The sequence below is a fragment of the Callospermophilus lateralis genome, chromosome 2 (genome assembly GCF_048772815.1).
Source record: "Callospermophilus lateralis isolate mCalLat2 chromosome 2, mCalLat2.hap1, whole genome shotgun sequence".
Classification (NCBI taxonomy): Eukaryota; Metazoa; Chordata; class Mammalia; order Rodentia; family Sciuridae; genus Callospermophilus; species Callospermophilus lateralis.
In genome coordinates this window covers 33,478,911-33,494,464 of record NC_135306.1, presented here as the reverse complement: position 1 = coordinate 33,494,464, position 15,554 = coordinate 33,478,911, and the positions used below count along the sequence as shown (strand labels likewise).

At 41.2% G+C, this 15,554-nt stretch overlaps 1 protein-coding gene across 1 annotated transcript in view; it reads right to left on the bottom strand.

The window, feature by feature from the left end:
- Xpa (XPA, DNA damage recognition and repair factor) overlaps positions 1-9,363 on the bottom strand; it is a 35,033-nt gene extending 25,670 nt beyond the window's left edge. The window contains exons 1-2 of the mRNA XM_076845788.1: positions 9,087-9,363; positions 2,098-2,208 (exon numbers count right to left, since the gene is read on the bottom strand). Of these exons, the coding sequence (XP_076701903.1) occupies positions 2,098-2,208; positions 9,087-9,258 (283 nt within the window). The 5' untranslated portion in view covers positions 9,259-9,363. The remainder of the gene's footprint in view (positions 1-2,097; positions 2,209-9,086) is intronic.
- Positions 9,364-15,554: the final 6,191 nt, after the last annotated feature.

The following is a 15,554-nucleotide window of genomic DNA, read 5'->3' as shown; positions in this document are numbered from 1 at the left end:
CTTTTTAAAAAAGATAACATGAACAGTGAATGACCTATACACTTTTCTCCCCACAGTGGTGGGGTGCATTCCCCGACGGGGATTTCATCTTCGAGACTGAGGTTGTGGCCCCTGGGTCAGCAGCAGCATCTCCTCAGAACTGGAGAGAAACTGATTCTCAGGCCCAACCTCAGACCTACTAACTCAAAAGAAATTCTAGGGATGGCCCAACAATCATTTTAACAAACCCTTTCTGAGGATTCTGAGGATCCACTCTTCTAGATCCTAAAAGTATCAAACTTTGCTTTATAGACAGCAAGACTTCATAACCGAAATAAGCTGACTTTTCTCTATGCTAAAGAAACAGACTATCTTTCAAAATTAACAACAATAAAAATGGTAGAACATTAACTGCTCATCTCCCTCTACCCATGTTGGTCAGTCCCTGTGCATGAGCATCTGGCCACAGGGGCAAATGGGGCCAAAATGCCACTCATGACCACTTGTTAAGCCATGAGCCCAGCACCAGGCTATGATGGTCCATGGAAAGGGGAGCTTTTTCTAATTTGTCACTCAAAAGGGACACCATTCTAACTGGCACTAATTCACTACCAGAGTCCTTTGTGCCAGGAACATGACATCGGTGCATGAATAACAGCAATGCTTAATGCCACATGCATATCCTAGTCAAGCAACAAGACGCTGTAGTAGGTTCTCAGTAAATATTCACAGCCTATTAAATGAAAGCATAGACTTTATAACCCATGGTGGACTCAGGAATCTATAAAAACAGTTATAATGAGTTCATATCCACAAAATCATGAAGTCCCTGAATTTAATGTGTTCCCTCCTAAGGCAGGACTGCTTCTCTACAATATTGTGGTCTTGGTCAAATTTTTCAATCTCTGAATCCCTCTAAAGCTTCACTACTAGGAGGCAGCAATCCACATGGCTAGGATGTTTCTCCATTTCAGGTCACTGTGAAACCCACACGATACATATACCAACACCCTGTAAGCACCAACTGCTAACTACACCTAAGCTGCACCTTTAATTTACTGAACTGAAGTCTCCTTCTCCATAATTGTCCAGCCACTGTTAAAAGTTCTGTCTTCCAAAAACAAACCCAAAGTAAGTGTACCCTCTGTGTCCCAAGAGTATTACAAGAACGAAGTATTCTCCAAGTTAAACCTAACCAGTTTTGACTAGTGTTCCTCATGTCTATTTCAAGATTTCCATTCCAGTCACCTTACTTCAGACACTATGCACTTGCCTATATCCTGCTTAAAATAACAGACCCAAAATAAACACAAACATTTTAACCCTTTAAGCCTCAGCTCCTGAAAATAACAATTTAGACACATATGGAATAGGACAGGGTTACTACCGTCTATCTTTGTGAATAAACATTTCTGTTGCTTTAGTTGAAGATGGACTAGTTCTCTCAAGCCTCCACTATTAGCTATCAAATTGAGATCAATAAAATTTCTTATCTGTTTCAGAGTTTGAAAGTATTTCTCACCCTAAGAATATGTGTATATATAACTGATATATCAAAGCACTGACTTTAGGAATAGATTTATATCTTTCTATCTGAGATCTTCCTCTACTTTGTAAATTGTTTTTTCTTTCCAAATATACATAAAAGAATATCCTAATTTTATCTCTGTGTTCTGGATCCACATTTCAGCCTATCAAGACTTTTTATTGAGACTGGGTCTCACTGTATTTATTGTCCAGGCTAGTTTTTGAACTGGTCTTGTGCTCAAGTAATCCTTCTGCCTCGGCCTCCTGAGTAGCTGGGACTACAGGCACTTCACTGTGTCCAGCTTATCAAGATAATTTTGAGTATTTATTTTATCTGTCAACATATTGCCTGTAGCTGCCTATTATATAATAAAGAATATCAATCCCTATGTACTCAAACTACAAGTTAAATAATAATTTCCAACATATAAGTGTTTCTTTGATTTTTAAAACTGCCAAACATTATCACTCTTATAAACTGCTCACTGATCAAAACAAATGTGGTGTTATTTGACATCAATATGCAAAGAATTATGCACGTTACTCAAAATAACTAATCTAGATTTTTTTTCTGCAAAACTCATACTTTACCTGGTTGGTGAACAATGTTTCCAATTTTATGTTCTTCTTCTTCTTCCTCTTCTAAAATAAAGCCTCCTTTTGTGTCAATTATTTTGGGGGCTGCTTTTACATTAGCCACACCTACAAAAAGAAAATAAAAGTGGTTATCAATTGAATTAGGTAAACCATATGTTCCTTGTACATAAACAGAAATTTTCTTTAAATTTAATATACTCAAACAATACATAAATGTTCATATCACCACTTCTATTCAAATCTGTACTGAAGGTCCCAGCTAGTGTACTACGGTAAGAAAACCAAAAAGGCATAAAGGTTGAAAAGAATGAAGTACAACTGTACTTATTTGTAGATGATGTGAATATATATATAAAATATCCACAAGAATATCAATTAGAATTAAGAAATAACAGTATAATCTAAGAAGAAATGTATAAAACCTCTAAACTGAAAACTACAAAACACTAAGAGAAATCAAAGACAACCTAAATAAATAGAGAAATAGACCAAATATGGATCGTGGTATATTGTAAAAATGTCAATTCTCCCATTAATGTACAGGGCCACAGTGCTCAGGTCACTGTGGGATATGTACATCAGTGGGATATGTACAAGGGTGCTGATAATCTGACTCTAACATTTATATGTGAATAGAAAAAACCTAAAGTAGATAAGAGAACCTTGAGAAACAAAATTGGAGGATTTTTACACCTTCATTAATTAAGACACTAAGGTATTGCCACAAAGATAAATAGGTCAATGGAACAGAAGAGAGAGACCTGAAATAGACCTATACAAACTTGGTTATTTAATTTATGACGAAGGTTCTTAGTGGGAAGAGGATAATCTTTTCAATAAATGGTGCTGGGGTTTATGACAAAGGTGCCACTGCAGTACAGTCACGAAAAGATGCTCTTTCAAAGAATGACCCTATTTCAAACAATACACATTTTAAGAATTTTAATATTAATTATAGTAATAAATATGAAATATGAAATATGAAATATAAATATGAAAGGCAAAACAATAAAACCCCTATAAGAACAACTTCATGAACTCAAGGTAGCTAAAAGCTTCTTAAACAGAACACAAAAAGGACTAATCATAAGAGAAAAACTGTTAAACTGGACTCAATTAATTAAGAACTTCCATATATTATGACACCATTATGAGAGTAACAGACAGAAAGCAAAATGAAAAATATGATATGCAGTATGTCTAACTGACAAAGGCTGCACATCCAGAATATATGATGAAATCCTAGAAATCAGCAGAAGACAAATAACACAACTTAAAAAAATAAGCAAAAGACCTAAATAAACACATCACAAACAAGGAAGGGCCACTAATGGAAAGGTCTTCATCATCATTATCCACCAGGAAAATGTAAATTAAAATCATAATTAGGGGCTGGGATTGTGGCTCAGCGGTAGAGTACATGCCTAGCAAGGGCGGGACCCAGGTTCGATCCTCAGCACCACATAAAAATAAAGGCATTGTGTTGTGTCCATCTACACCTAAAAAAATAAATATTTTTTAAAAACATAATGAAATATCACTACACTCTCTCTAGATCTCTAGAATGTCTAAAATGATCAGTTTCTTTCTTTCTTTCTTTTTTTTTTTGGTACCAGAGATTGAACCCAGATTTTTATTTTGAGACGGAGTCTCTGTAAGTTGCTTAGAGCATCACTAAATTGCTGAGGCTGGCTTTGAACTTGCAATCCTCCTGATTCAGTCTCCCAAGCCACTGGGATTACAGGTGTGTGCCAACATACCTAGCAGAATGTCTAAAATGAAGACTGACAATACCAAATAGTGAGGATGTGGAAGTGCTAGACTGTCATACTCATATCATTGCTGGTGAGATTATAAACTGATAAAAATCACTATTTAGCAATATCTGCTAAAGCTGAATATATATCTTCCTTTAACCCAGCAATTCCATCTCTAGGCATATGTATAATAGAAATTAGTTCATAAGTCCACTAAAAGACAAATACAAGAAGGTTCTCAAGAGGATTTATTCCTTATAGCCCCAAACTGGAAAAAAAATCCATTAAAAGGAAAAATGGAAAAACTGTGGCATAGTACAAAAGAATGTCATACAACATATAAATGAACAAACTACTAACAATGCAACAAAATGAATGACTCTCTCAGATGTTATGTTGAGCAAATGAAGCCACTGTATGATTCTACTTAAATTAAGTTCAAAAATAGAAAATGCCAACCAAATCATGAAAACAATAGTTACTTCAGAGGGAGGGGTCTGACACTGACTAGGAATGAACAACAGGGAAACTTCTAAGATTCTGGAAGCGTCTTGAACTTTATCATTATGAGGTTTACATGAGCACACATCCAGGTAAAATTCAGAGGACAGCATTTTACATATTAATGCACTACACCTCAATTTTTTTAAAAAGTCAAATTTAACATGTATGCTTAAGTTACTTGCCTTGTCTGGCCTCAAATTCTCCTTCTATTAAATGAAAAGATTAGATTATAATAAGCCTGTTGCCACTGTTAATAGCAATTAATAGCAATTAATAGCAATTCTCACTATACAACATATTAGACTGAGTGCCTTTATATCTGTCATTCTGACAAACAGTAAACATCTGGATGAAGACACAAGGAATAAATGTTCCTAAGTGTATTATTTTTATTTCATGAATACTGTAGCAAGTGAATTGAATGACCACAAGGACAATGTGAATCAAGACAGGAAACTGAAGCTGAGCATGGTGGCACATGCCTATAATCCCAGTAGCTCAGGAGCCTAAGGCAGGAGGATCACAAGTTCAATGCCAGCCTCAGCAACTTAGCGAGGCCCTAAGCAACATACAGAGACCCTGTCTCAAAATAAAACATAAAAAGGATAAATCAGACTGGGGATGTGGCTCAGTGGTTAAGCACCCCTAGCTTCAATCCCCAGTACCAAAAAAAAAAAATTAAAAAATAAGGGGAGTTAGAGTAGTTGATGTCCTGACTTCAGCAGGATCCTATACAAGGCTGAATTCATGCCCAAAATGAAGACCAGTCTCCCTCTGCTGCTACCCTTGCTCCTTCCCAAGATTCCGAGCACCACTTTAGCACCACAGTCTAAGCAAGCTCTCCTCAGTCTTTTACAGAGCATGTCACAGAAAATAAAAATTCTTTTATACATTGAAGTAAAATTACAGCAAAGATACAAGTCTCAACACCTGCATACCCTGGAGGCACGATGGGTTGCATCCGCCGCTACAACACAGGTCAGCTCTGGGGTAACTGCCTGAGAAATCTTCATATGATTTCACTCTACCTTGCTTTCCATGATCAGAAGATTAATATCAGTTTTTGCTCTCTACTTATACCTGGTTTCATAGCCGTGTAGAAACCTTTAGGAAATCATGGATATGAATTAACCAGTGCAAATGAACTTTTATCAGTGATATAAAACTGACTCTTAGAGACTTAAATGGGACTTTGGAAAGCATCTAACATAACTCACTTGCTTTTTAGAGGAGGAAAGCCCAGGATCACTCATTGCCTACAACAAATCCACCAGAGCTCAGAGATCTCTCTGAGCTCCCAGGCGCATCTGAGGTTTAGTTGGGATAAACACCACAACACAACACTTCTGATATAAGATGGGTGGTTTCGGGCTGGGGATGTGGCTCAAGTGGTAGCGCGCTCGCCTGGCATGCGTGCGGCCCGGGTTCGATCCTCAGCACCACATACAAACAAAGATGTTGTGTCCGCCGAGAACTAAAAAATAAATATTAAAAATTCTCGCTTCTCTCTCCCTCTCTCACTCTCTCTTTAAAAAAAATAAAAAATAAAAATAAAAAGATGGGTGGTTTCCACACACACCCAGCAATTCTCTGTTGAAAATCAACTGGATATCCTAGAACTTAACTCAATTCTGACACCATCTATCTGGAATCAAATCCCATAAGATGAGGGCTCAGTCTCCAAGATTTTCTCTCTTCAGATACCAAATGCAAGCTCCAAGTGCTTCTGACCAACTGGCTATATATCAGGATTTCTATAACCCTTTCCTTGGATTAAAATAAATTTGCTACAGCAACTCACAGAGGAAAAAAAAATCACTCCGATTATGTTTACTTATGTGTGTATGTATTTAGAGACAGGATTTGGCTAGGTCACCCAGCTGACCCTGAGCTTGGGAACCTCTTGCATCAGCCTTCCAAGTAGCTGGGATTAAAGGCATGAACCACCACGCTCAGATTTACCCATTTATAACAAAACATATTTTAAAGAATACAAACAAACAACCAGATAAAAAGTTACACTAGGCCAAGGGTGAGGTGTGAAGAGTCCTGAGTGAGCACAGGAGCTTCCTTCCTTGTGAAGCTGCACTCCCAGTACCCCAAATCCCAGACTCTAAGAGGTTTAGGCAGATATTTAGGGAAAAAAAAATTATTCTGCAAATAATTTGTCACACTAAACCACCAGTTAGAGAACAGTGGGAACACACCATAATCTAACCTTCACAAGGACTTTCTAAGGACAGATGTATATATCAGGCCTGCTCTGTTAACCTGTTTCTGCACAAGAGACTCACAAAGACAGACAGACAGCATCTTTGACAGCATATAAAAAAGTGATAGTAATAATAATACCATATTTACTAAAAGTCTTCTAACTTTAATAGACACTGTCAAAATGACTTTAAGAGGATTATTTTAACCAGAACTAACAGTGAGCAAACAGGATAAACCTAATTGGGGAAATGTCTATTTAAGAACCGCCTTTAGGGTTTCAAGAGGTAGGAGAAGCTTGAAAAGAAGTGATTCACTGTAACAGCAAACAAACTGATGTGGAAAATTGCAAAACACATAATAATGAAGAGATAAAATTCTCAAGTACAATTTCTCTCAAGTGCAAAAACCTTTCTAGAACTCAGGATGGTGAGCAAAATGAGAGTGGGGCATTCAAATAGGATATACAGACTCGTTTGCTCCCAAGAATGCCAAGGCCTTACCAGTTGGACCTACTCAACACTGTGATAGCCAACCTTGCCTCCTTTATATTATTTTCTAGTTTCTTTTATGATCTGGACCTACTTAGAATTGGAATTCCTTACTTTCTTTACACACTCTGTCAGGCTGTTGAAAGTTGGAGAGAACCTGTACAAGTTCAGAAATTACCAGGAATTGGAAGGAATATACTTTCAAGGTACTTATCTGCCAATGTCTATGTGCCCATCTGGAAAATGCGAGAACAACTGTGGGTATACATAACTCTCAAGGTCTCAATTATGAAAAGCCCTTTACACATTACAAAGTGTTACACAAATATAGGGATTTTTCAAATGGCTTGGAAAACTTCTCTAACCTGCTTTAGTTACAAGCAGATTCTCCACCTGCACACAGTCAAGGAGGAGAGTTTCTGGTCAGTAACAACAGCTAATTCAACGGTAACTCTAAAAACATTTTTAAATTATACACTTCTGTAAAACATAAGGGTTATTATTTAATAGGAGTCATTGCAAGGACCACTTTGTTGTGGAAGGAGGAAATGTAACAGACACAAGGCACATTTCACCCAGTCAAGAAAGACCTAAGCATCAATTAGTATCATGCTTGTGTTAGGGGATTGGGACAGAAAGTACCAAACCCAAGACCAAGTATCTGCTTTCAAGAGGCTTCAAATACAGTGATAAAGAAATCATATGAGGACTTGGGATGTGGCTCAAATGGCAGGGCGCTTGCCTGGCATGCATGAGGCACTGGGTTCAATACTCAGCACCACATAAAAATAAAATGAAGATACTGTGTCCATGTAAAACTAAAAAAATAAATATACTTTTTTAAAAAAGAAATCACATGAGCTGAGGGTTCCAGGCACAAGCAACAGGAGACAAAACATGTGTGCTGGAAAGGTAAGGAGCTACACTTCTGACAGGGTGAAAAAAAGAAGGCTGGGGAAATATATAGGAGTCAGGTGATGATAAAGAACTTAGGGTTTGTCGTGGGGCAAAGAAAACTTTGGCAAGGTTTTAAATATGAAAGAAAAAGATTTATAGGTTAGATAGATGACATTCAAAGATAGGGGGAACTAGGAGATTACTGCAGTAATCAAATAAAATATGGTAAAAACATGGACGGAAAAGATTTGAAATAATTTGAATTAATTACTTCCAAGAGCAACATCAACACCTAGAAATATGACTGGTAGATAAAAAGCATGAAGGGTGGCCAGGGGCTGCTGTAAGAAAGGGGACAGATGAAACCTAGCTCCCACAAAAGTAACAATCTTTCTTCCTAGAGATAAGAAAGATGACTAATAGAGTAGAGGTAACTGGTGGGCAAAGAAAAGCCCTGAATTCAGTGTCAGATGACCTAAGTTCTACTCTGATAAGCCTGTGCACTTGAATCTTTCCTGGTCTCAATCATCGCTTCAGTAAAATATGCATATCAAACCCTGCCATTTTTCTTTTCCAGGACGGCTGTGAGGCTCCAACTAGGCATCTGACAAGTGTGCAGCACTGCAGGTGTTACTCTGTTAGCCCCATGAAGGCAGTGAGTGGCTCAGCTGTTTGCTGTCTTGGAACTCCATGAATATGAGGGTCACTCAGTCGCTTTTGTTGGATGCATGAACAAGGTGCAGGTGCAGGCTTATTATTTAAAAGGATTACAGCTCTAAAAACTTTATGCCTGGGCCACCTTGTGGCTGGTGAAACCGCAGCAGGCAGAGGACAACAGAGGCATAGACAGGTACTGGATGGCACCTCCCAGCGGGGGCGGCATCCGCGAAGGAAAGACCGAAGCTGGGCATCCGAGGCGCAGGGAGAAAGCCCAGGACCGCGGAATGGCTCTGTGGAAGGGCAGGCGATTCCACAGGGCGGATTCCTGCCGGGACTGCAGACGTGAGCGGAGTGGACACGCACCCGCGACCCGGCCGCGCGAGCCCGTCTGGGGACCAGGGAGACCGAGAAAGGGAAGCCGAGAGGAGCAGGAGGAAGGGGAAGGCGCCGCCAGGGCCCGAACCTCCAGTGGCCGCAGCCGCCGTCGCCGGGTAGGGCCGGGCTGCCAGCCGGGCCTGACGCAGCATCAGCGCCCGCTGCCGCTTCCGCTCGATGCTCGCCCGCACCGAGGCAGGCAGCTCCCCCGGCTGCTCCGAAGCCGCCAGCTCCGGCGAAACACTCTCCGCTGCCGCCATCTCGGTCCAGCACGGAAGAAAGCGGCCCGGCCCCGCGCTTGCGCATTGCGTGCAGAGGAGTGCCCACGGTCGGCCGCGACGCCGGCACCGCTTCCATGTCCCTTGACCGAGGGTGCCTCGGGAAGGAGTGCGCCTGCGCAGATGGGGGGCGGGGCTGAAGGGGGGGCAGTGGGTGGGGTCTGAGCTTGCGCGGAAGTCGGGACTACGTACCTGCCCGCCAGTACCTGCTAGGCAGGAAGTGGGCGTCCTTAAAGTCGGAGTTTCGCCTGGAGATTCAGAATGTGGGCTTTGCACGCACACCCAAAAGGTTGAGTCCCAGCACTGACACAACCTGTGGTTAATGATTATGGAGCCATTTCCAGGGTCGTGGGGAAAATTAGATGGCAGCACAATGGCTGGGACATGGAAAGCTTCAAACAGTGATAGCGGTTGATAGTAATGGAACCACTCACAGAGACCGGTGGGTGAGTGATCGAACTCTATGTTGGACCCGTGGCCTTATGTCTGAAATGAGAAGGCATGATTCAGGTTTTCACTTGTTGTGTGACGTCAGCACGCGCAGTACCTGGTACCAAGGCTGGTGTGCAGGAGGTAGGCTATCTTTTCTATGATTTTTTTTCCTCTGGGTGGATGAGCTGGATGACCAGATAGTAGGTTTGGACTGGGGCCAAATACACTGACTTTCCCAAAGTGTGGTAAGTGGAACAAAAAAACACAGCATGCTTTTTCAAGAATTTTGCTTTTTTTCTTTTGACATAAAATTTAGTTAAAACCAGAAAAGATTATGTTCTAATCACTGCATACATCATTTAAGACTGGTTTTTAAGAGAGACCAATCTGAGACACTAAGATTTTTCAACTGACACCCAAGGGTTAGAGTTTGAGAAGTCCAACTGTTGTGATCAACTGCCATGTATATTATTACATACAGATATATATGTATATAGCTGAAGAACCTTGTAAAAATACATGTAGATATGTAGATCTTCTGATTGAACTGGAGGTAAAAATCTCAAGTCATCCTCATTCCCTTTCCCCTCCGATCCCTTTTAATTCCCATCTACTGACCTTGTCCGGGTTTAAAAAAAAAAAAAAAAAAAAAATCTCAAATTCTATGACAACAAAAACACAACGAAGAAAAAAATTGAACTTCATCAAAATTAAAAACTTTTTTACATCAAAGAACACTATCAATGTTAACCCATAGAATGGGGGGAAATATTTGCAAATTAGATACCTGATAAGGGTCTGGTATCCAGAATATATAAAGAGCTATTTCAACTCAACAATAAAAAGACAATTAACTCGATTCAAAACAAAAAAGTAGACATTCTTCCAAAAAGGATATACAGATGGCCAAGAAGCACATGAAAAGATATTCATCATTAGCCATTAGGGAAATTCAAATCAATTGCACAGGAGATACCACTTTTAGTATGACTAGAAATTAAAAAGGAAAAATGGAAAATAATAAGTGTTGAGAATTTAGAGAAACTACAACCTTCCTACATTGTTCGTGGGAATGTAAAATGATGGAGTCATTGTGGAAAACTCTTTGTTCCTCAGAATTTTTAAATCTAGGATTACCTTATGAGTCAGCAATTCCACTCTTGGGTATATACCCAAAAGAATTAGAAACAGGTGTTGAAACAAAACTTCCATGCAAATGTTCGAAACAGCACCATTTACAATAACCCCAAAGTGGAAACTACCTAAATGCCCATCAACTGATGGATAGGAAACAAAATGTAGTATATCCATACAATGGAATATTATTCAGCCATGAAAAGGAATGAAGTGCTGATACATGCTACAACATGATGAACCACTGAAAACATTATGCTAAGTGAAAGAAGCCATTCACAAAAGGCCACATATTGTATAATTCCATTTGTATAAAACATTCAGACTAAGCAAACCCATTATGACAGAAAGCAGATTGGAAGTCACCGCATAAAAAGTATGGTGTTTCCTTTTGAGATTATGAACATATTTTAAAACTAGATCATGGTGACAGTTGCACAAATTATGAATGTATTGCATGTCACTAACAGTTAGTTTTATTTTCTGTACATTTTACCACAACAATAATAAAAATCCAAATTCTAAGTGGAGCAAGGTAGATAACAGAAGTTAATGAACCTGCCAGGTCAGAAATTTGGGCAAACTGGAGTGTGAAGTTCCCTCTCAAAGCAGGTTGCTATTATACAGCTCCACCTGGTAGTTGCAGAGAGAGAATCTGGGCCCATTGTTGCCAGGTTTTTTTTTTTTTTTTTAAGCTGCTTCTCAAAGTTTAATGCAAATACTTGTTACCTGTGATCTTGTTAAAATAGATTCTGGTTCGGTAGGTCTATGGTGAGACCTGAGAATGTGTCTTTCGAGAAAGTTCTACAAAAGACACTTTGAATACTAAGAGTCCAAGTCAGAAGTTCTCCAACTTGGCTGAACATCGATAGTACCTGGGGAGTTTTAAAAACACTGATGTTCAGGCCCCATGCCCAGAGGCGCTAATGTCACAGGTCAGAGTGGGGATCTGGGGGAAGGATTTTGCAAAGCCCCACTCCCATGAACCCAGGTAATTCTGATGGGCAGCAAACCTTGAGTGCAGGCACCTGAGGTGACCTGTAGAGACAATACACAGCTCTCAGTCTCTGAGGCTGGGGAGTATTTCTGGAGGCCAAGGTAACCTTTTAAGAATAGTCAGTCCTCCGAGCTTTCTCCCTAGCAAAGCCTTCCAACTTGAATACGGGAGGACTCCTGAGCACAACTCGGACCCTGCCCAGTCCCTGGCATTTTGTAATTCTTGGCAATCTGCTGATCTTCTTTGGTTGGGAACTCCCTCTCCTTTGGTGCCTGGGACCTTTGTTAGAGAGTTTCGTGTAACTGGGTCCAAATTGTTAGCACAACCAAGCGAAAATGAGACTCCTTCTTTAAAGAAAGGAAGAGTGCGTGCCCCGATTTGTATATCTCACAGGGTGACAGAGGCTGGAAGGCTTGCCCAAAGCAAAGCAGCATGAGTCATTTTGGTGGGGGCACACAAGGAAAATAAACCAGTGGATGTGTTCTTGCCTCTCCCCAGTCACAGTCTGGGGGAAAACCTGTGACTGCAGCTATCTTCCTGCTCTGTACCTCTTTAGTCTCCCAGATCTGGGCTCCTGGCAAAAAGAAGTTTCTTAACAAAGAACAGGAAGAATAGAAAAGCCCTAACTCAAGCCTAAAAGAGAGCAGGCAGGCGAGAATGGGATCCAGGAAGGGGAACGAGAGACTTGGCAGGGTTTCCTGATAGGGCCTTCTAAGTGCATGACGGGCTATTCATGCCTGAGATGACAGGGTGTGTGCACGCTTGTCTTTATTATCTAGAAAATGGTACGTGTGTGGCTTTCTGTTTTATTATTATCCACCCCCTCCCAATTCCCTGGGGCTTTACTCCTTAATGTGGTCACTTTGAACATCATTGGCATCCATTCACAATAGAGGAACATGTTTAGGGAGGAACACACCAAGTTTTGTGGGGGGTTCTTCTGGTTCAAGGACACAGCAACAGAAATTAGTTTGATGATTTAGGCCATCAAACTTGTAATGCAGGAAACGTGGTTGCTTTTTGCTGTGATCAACCAACAAACTTAATTCCCAACATCCTACACCAAAAAATAAAAGGATTGAGGCAAAAATATCATAACGTGCAGAGAGACAGAGAAACCTCAAAGACTGACAAGGCTCATCTTTTCAAAACCAGTAAGGACAGGAATGGTCCAAATGATCCAACTAAGGACAGGACCAAGGAAAACTGATTCTCCATTCTGGAACCTAGAATCCTTCATCACTCATAGACCAACAAGGCAGATCCTTCCCACTCTGCACACCCTTATCCTGAATGAGGCTCCGAGGACTTTACTTCACACTGCCTCTCCCAGGAAGCCTGCCCTGTCCCTCCTCTGGCTGTCTCTGCACCTCCTATATGCTGAAGTTGTGGCACTTAGCTCACCAGAGGTGATTCCTGCCTGCTGTCTTGCTTGATTATCATGTCCTGAAAGCTGATTCATCCCACTGTCTCCAAGGTCTAGTGTAGAATCTGGCACACATTAGCTGCTCAGTAAATGTTTATGGCATTAAATAAATGCACAGAGTAATGTTGAATAAGCCTAGTTGTATGTCTCTCTAACGCTGAAAACTCAAGGTTCAAAGCTGAATCTTGCAATCACCTTGTTCCTGCAGTGACAGGAAATACTCCACTTTAAACAGGGCATGGTGGTGTACACCTGTAATCCCAGCGACTCAAGAGGCTGACGCAGGAGAATCACAAGTTCAAAGCCAAGCCCCAGCAACTTATCGAGGCCCTCAGCAATTTAGGGAGACCCTGTCTCAAAATAAAAACTAAAAAGAACTTGGGTTGTAGCTCAGTGGGTTAAGTGCCCCTGGGTTCAATCTCTAGTACCCAAAATAGCAACAATAAAAAGGAAACACTCTACTTTAGAACTGTCTGTCCCATTGACCATTATGGTAATAATAACAATAATAATAGCAAACAGTTTATGGGATGCTTACTAAATACAATATGGTTTTTAAGCATTTTATCTCAATTAATGTAATCCTTCTAACTACTCAATAAGCATATTCACTCATCCCAGCTTATAGATGAGACAACTAAAGCAGAGAGAAGTTAAAGAACCTATTCAAGATCATACAGCTAATGAGTTCAGAATTGGTTGAGTAGGGATGGCCCAGCTCCAGGATCAATATTTTCAACCACTAAATTAAAAGTCTCTAAATTAGAACATGTCTTCCTCCTACTTCTTCCACTAGGCTTGTCCTGCCTGGGCTAGTGCAGAGCAGGGGTCAGAATCAGGGCCTCGCCAATGTCGCACGTGGCTAACCAAGTGGCTCAGGAGAAGACCGAGAGGCCTGTCTCTACCTGAAGCCTGGTCCTGGAGTGATCATTGCCGGTCCTGAGCTGGGCCAAGGAAGCATGAACGTGGTCCAGGGTTCACCTATTGTGGGATGAACTCCAATCCACATAATGGGGTTATAGGCTTGTGGCTTTCTGTTTCTTATTACCCCCAATTGGGATTTTCAATTACCTTTATGACACGTGTGGTTGCAACTTCAAACCACAAACCACTTTTATTGCCAAGTGCTTCCTCTGCTAGTTACAGTTCTGCTGGGTAGGTGAAATATTTCCCACCAGATGCACTTGTCTTTGCAGTTTTCATAATGCCTGGAAAGAGGCTGAGGGTCTCTGCCTCGATTCCTTCTCCAACCCACTGGTACTGGCCCAGTGGAGTCCCCACCAGCTCCTCCCTGAATGGCTCTAACCTGATCCCCCAGCTCCAGGTTGACCCCTCAAATCTAGCTTCCAAGTGGCCTGGCAGCACCACCTTTCTAAAGTGCAGCTGTGACCAGGCGTCTGCTCTGCTCAAACAGCACTTACGGACCCCCCCAAACATGGACAATTCTACCTTATCATCTAGTTCTGGCAGCCCCCTGGAGAGCTTACCATCCAGAGGGCCTCATCATGAACTTAATGCTTTTGCCAAACTGGATGGATCGCATTTTCTGGACCTGCCCCGCACCCCTCTGCACACTTGGGTGCCTTGCTCTCACTCTTCTCTCCCCACTGTTCTTTCCTTCAAGCCTTCACTCACGCTTTGCTGAGTCTCCAAGCCAGGTCCTGGGCGAGGACCAGAAATACAGCAGCGAATCGGCCAACAGAGACTAACCTGAACTCCTTCTGCTCATATCCATTACCTCCTGTCCCAGTCTTATCTGAAAGGATACTTATTCCCTGCTCCTGGAAGCCTTTCCCTGATGTTTTGGCTGGAAATAACTTCTTACTTCCTCTGAGGCCTATCCCCTACTGTCATGCCCATCTTCCAACCACCCCCATTATAATTATGCATATCCCTTATTTCCCCTGAATGATACAAGATAACAATCTGTCTTCTTAAGGCAGAATCCTTTTGCACCAGGGACCAGAGTGACTGCTGATTACTCTGGGGAGCCCACCACTCTGGGGGAGTGACTGCTAACCTTGTATGCATTAGCAGTCCCTCCCCTGCTTCCGCTCAAACCTTCTCAGCTCTGCACAGCCACTAATTTGCTTTCTGTCTCAATAGATTTGACTGTCCTGGACACTTCATATAAATCAAATCATCCAGTACATGGCCTTTTGTCTCTGGCATCTTGGACATAGCAAAATGTTTACAAGGCTCATCCGTGCTGTGGTGTCTATTAATAAATCATTTGTTTTTAACAGATAACATTCCAGTGTGTGTGTGTGTGTGTGTGTGTGTGTGTGT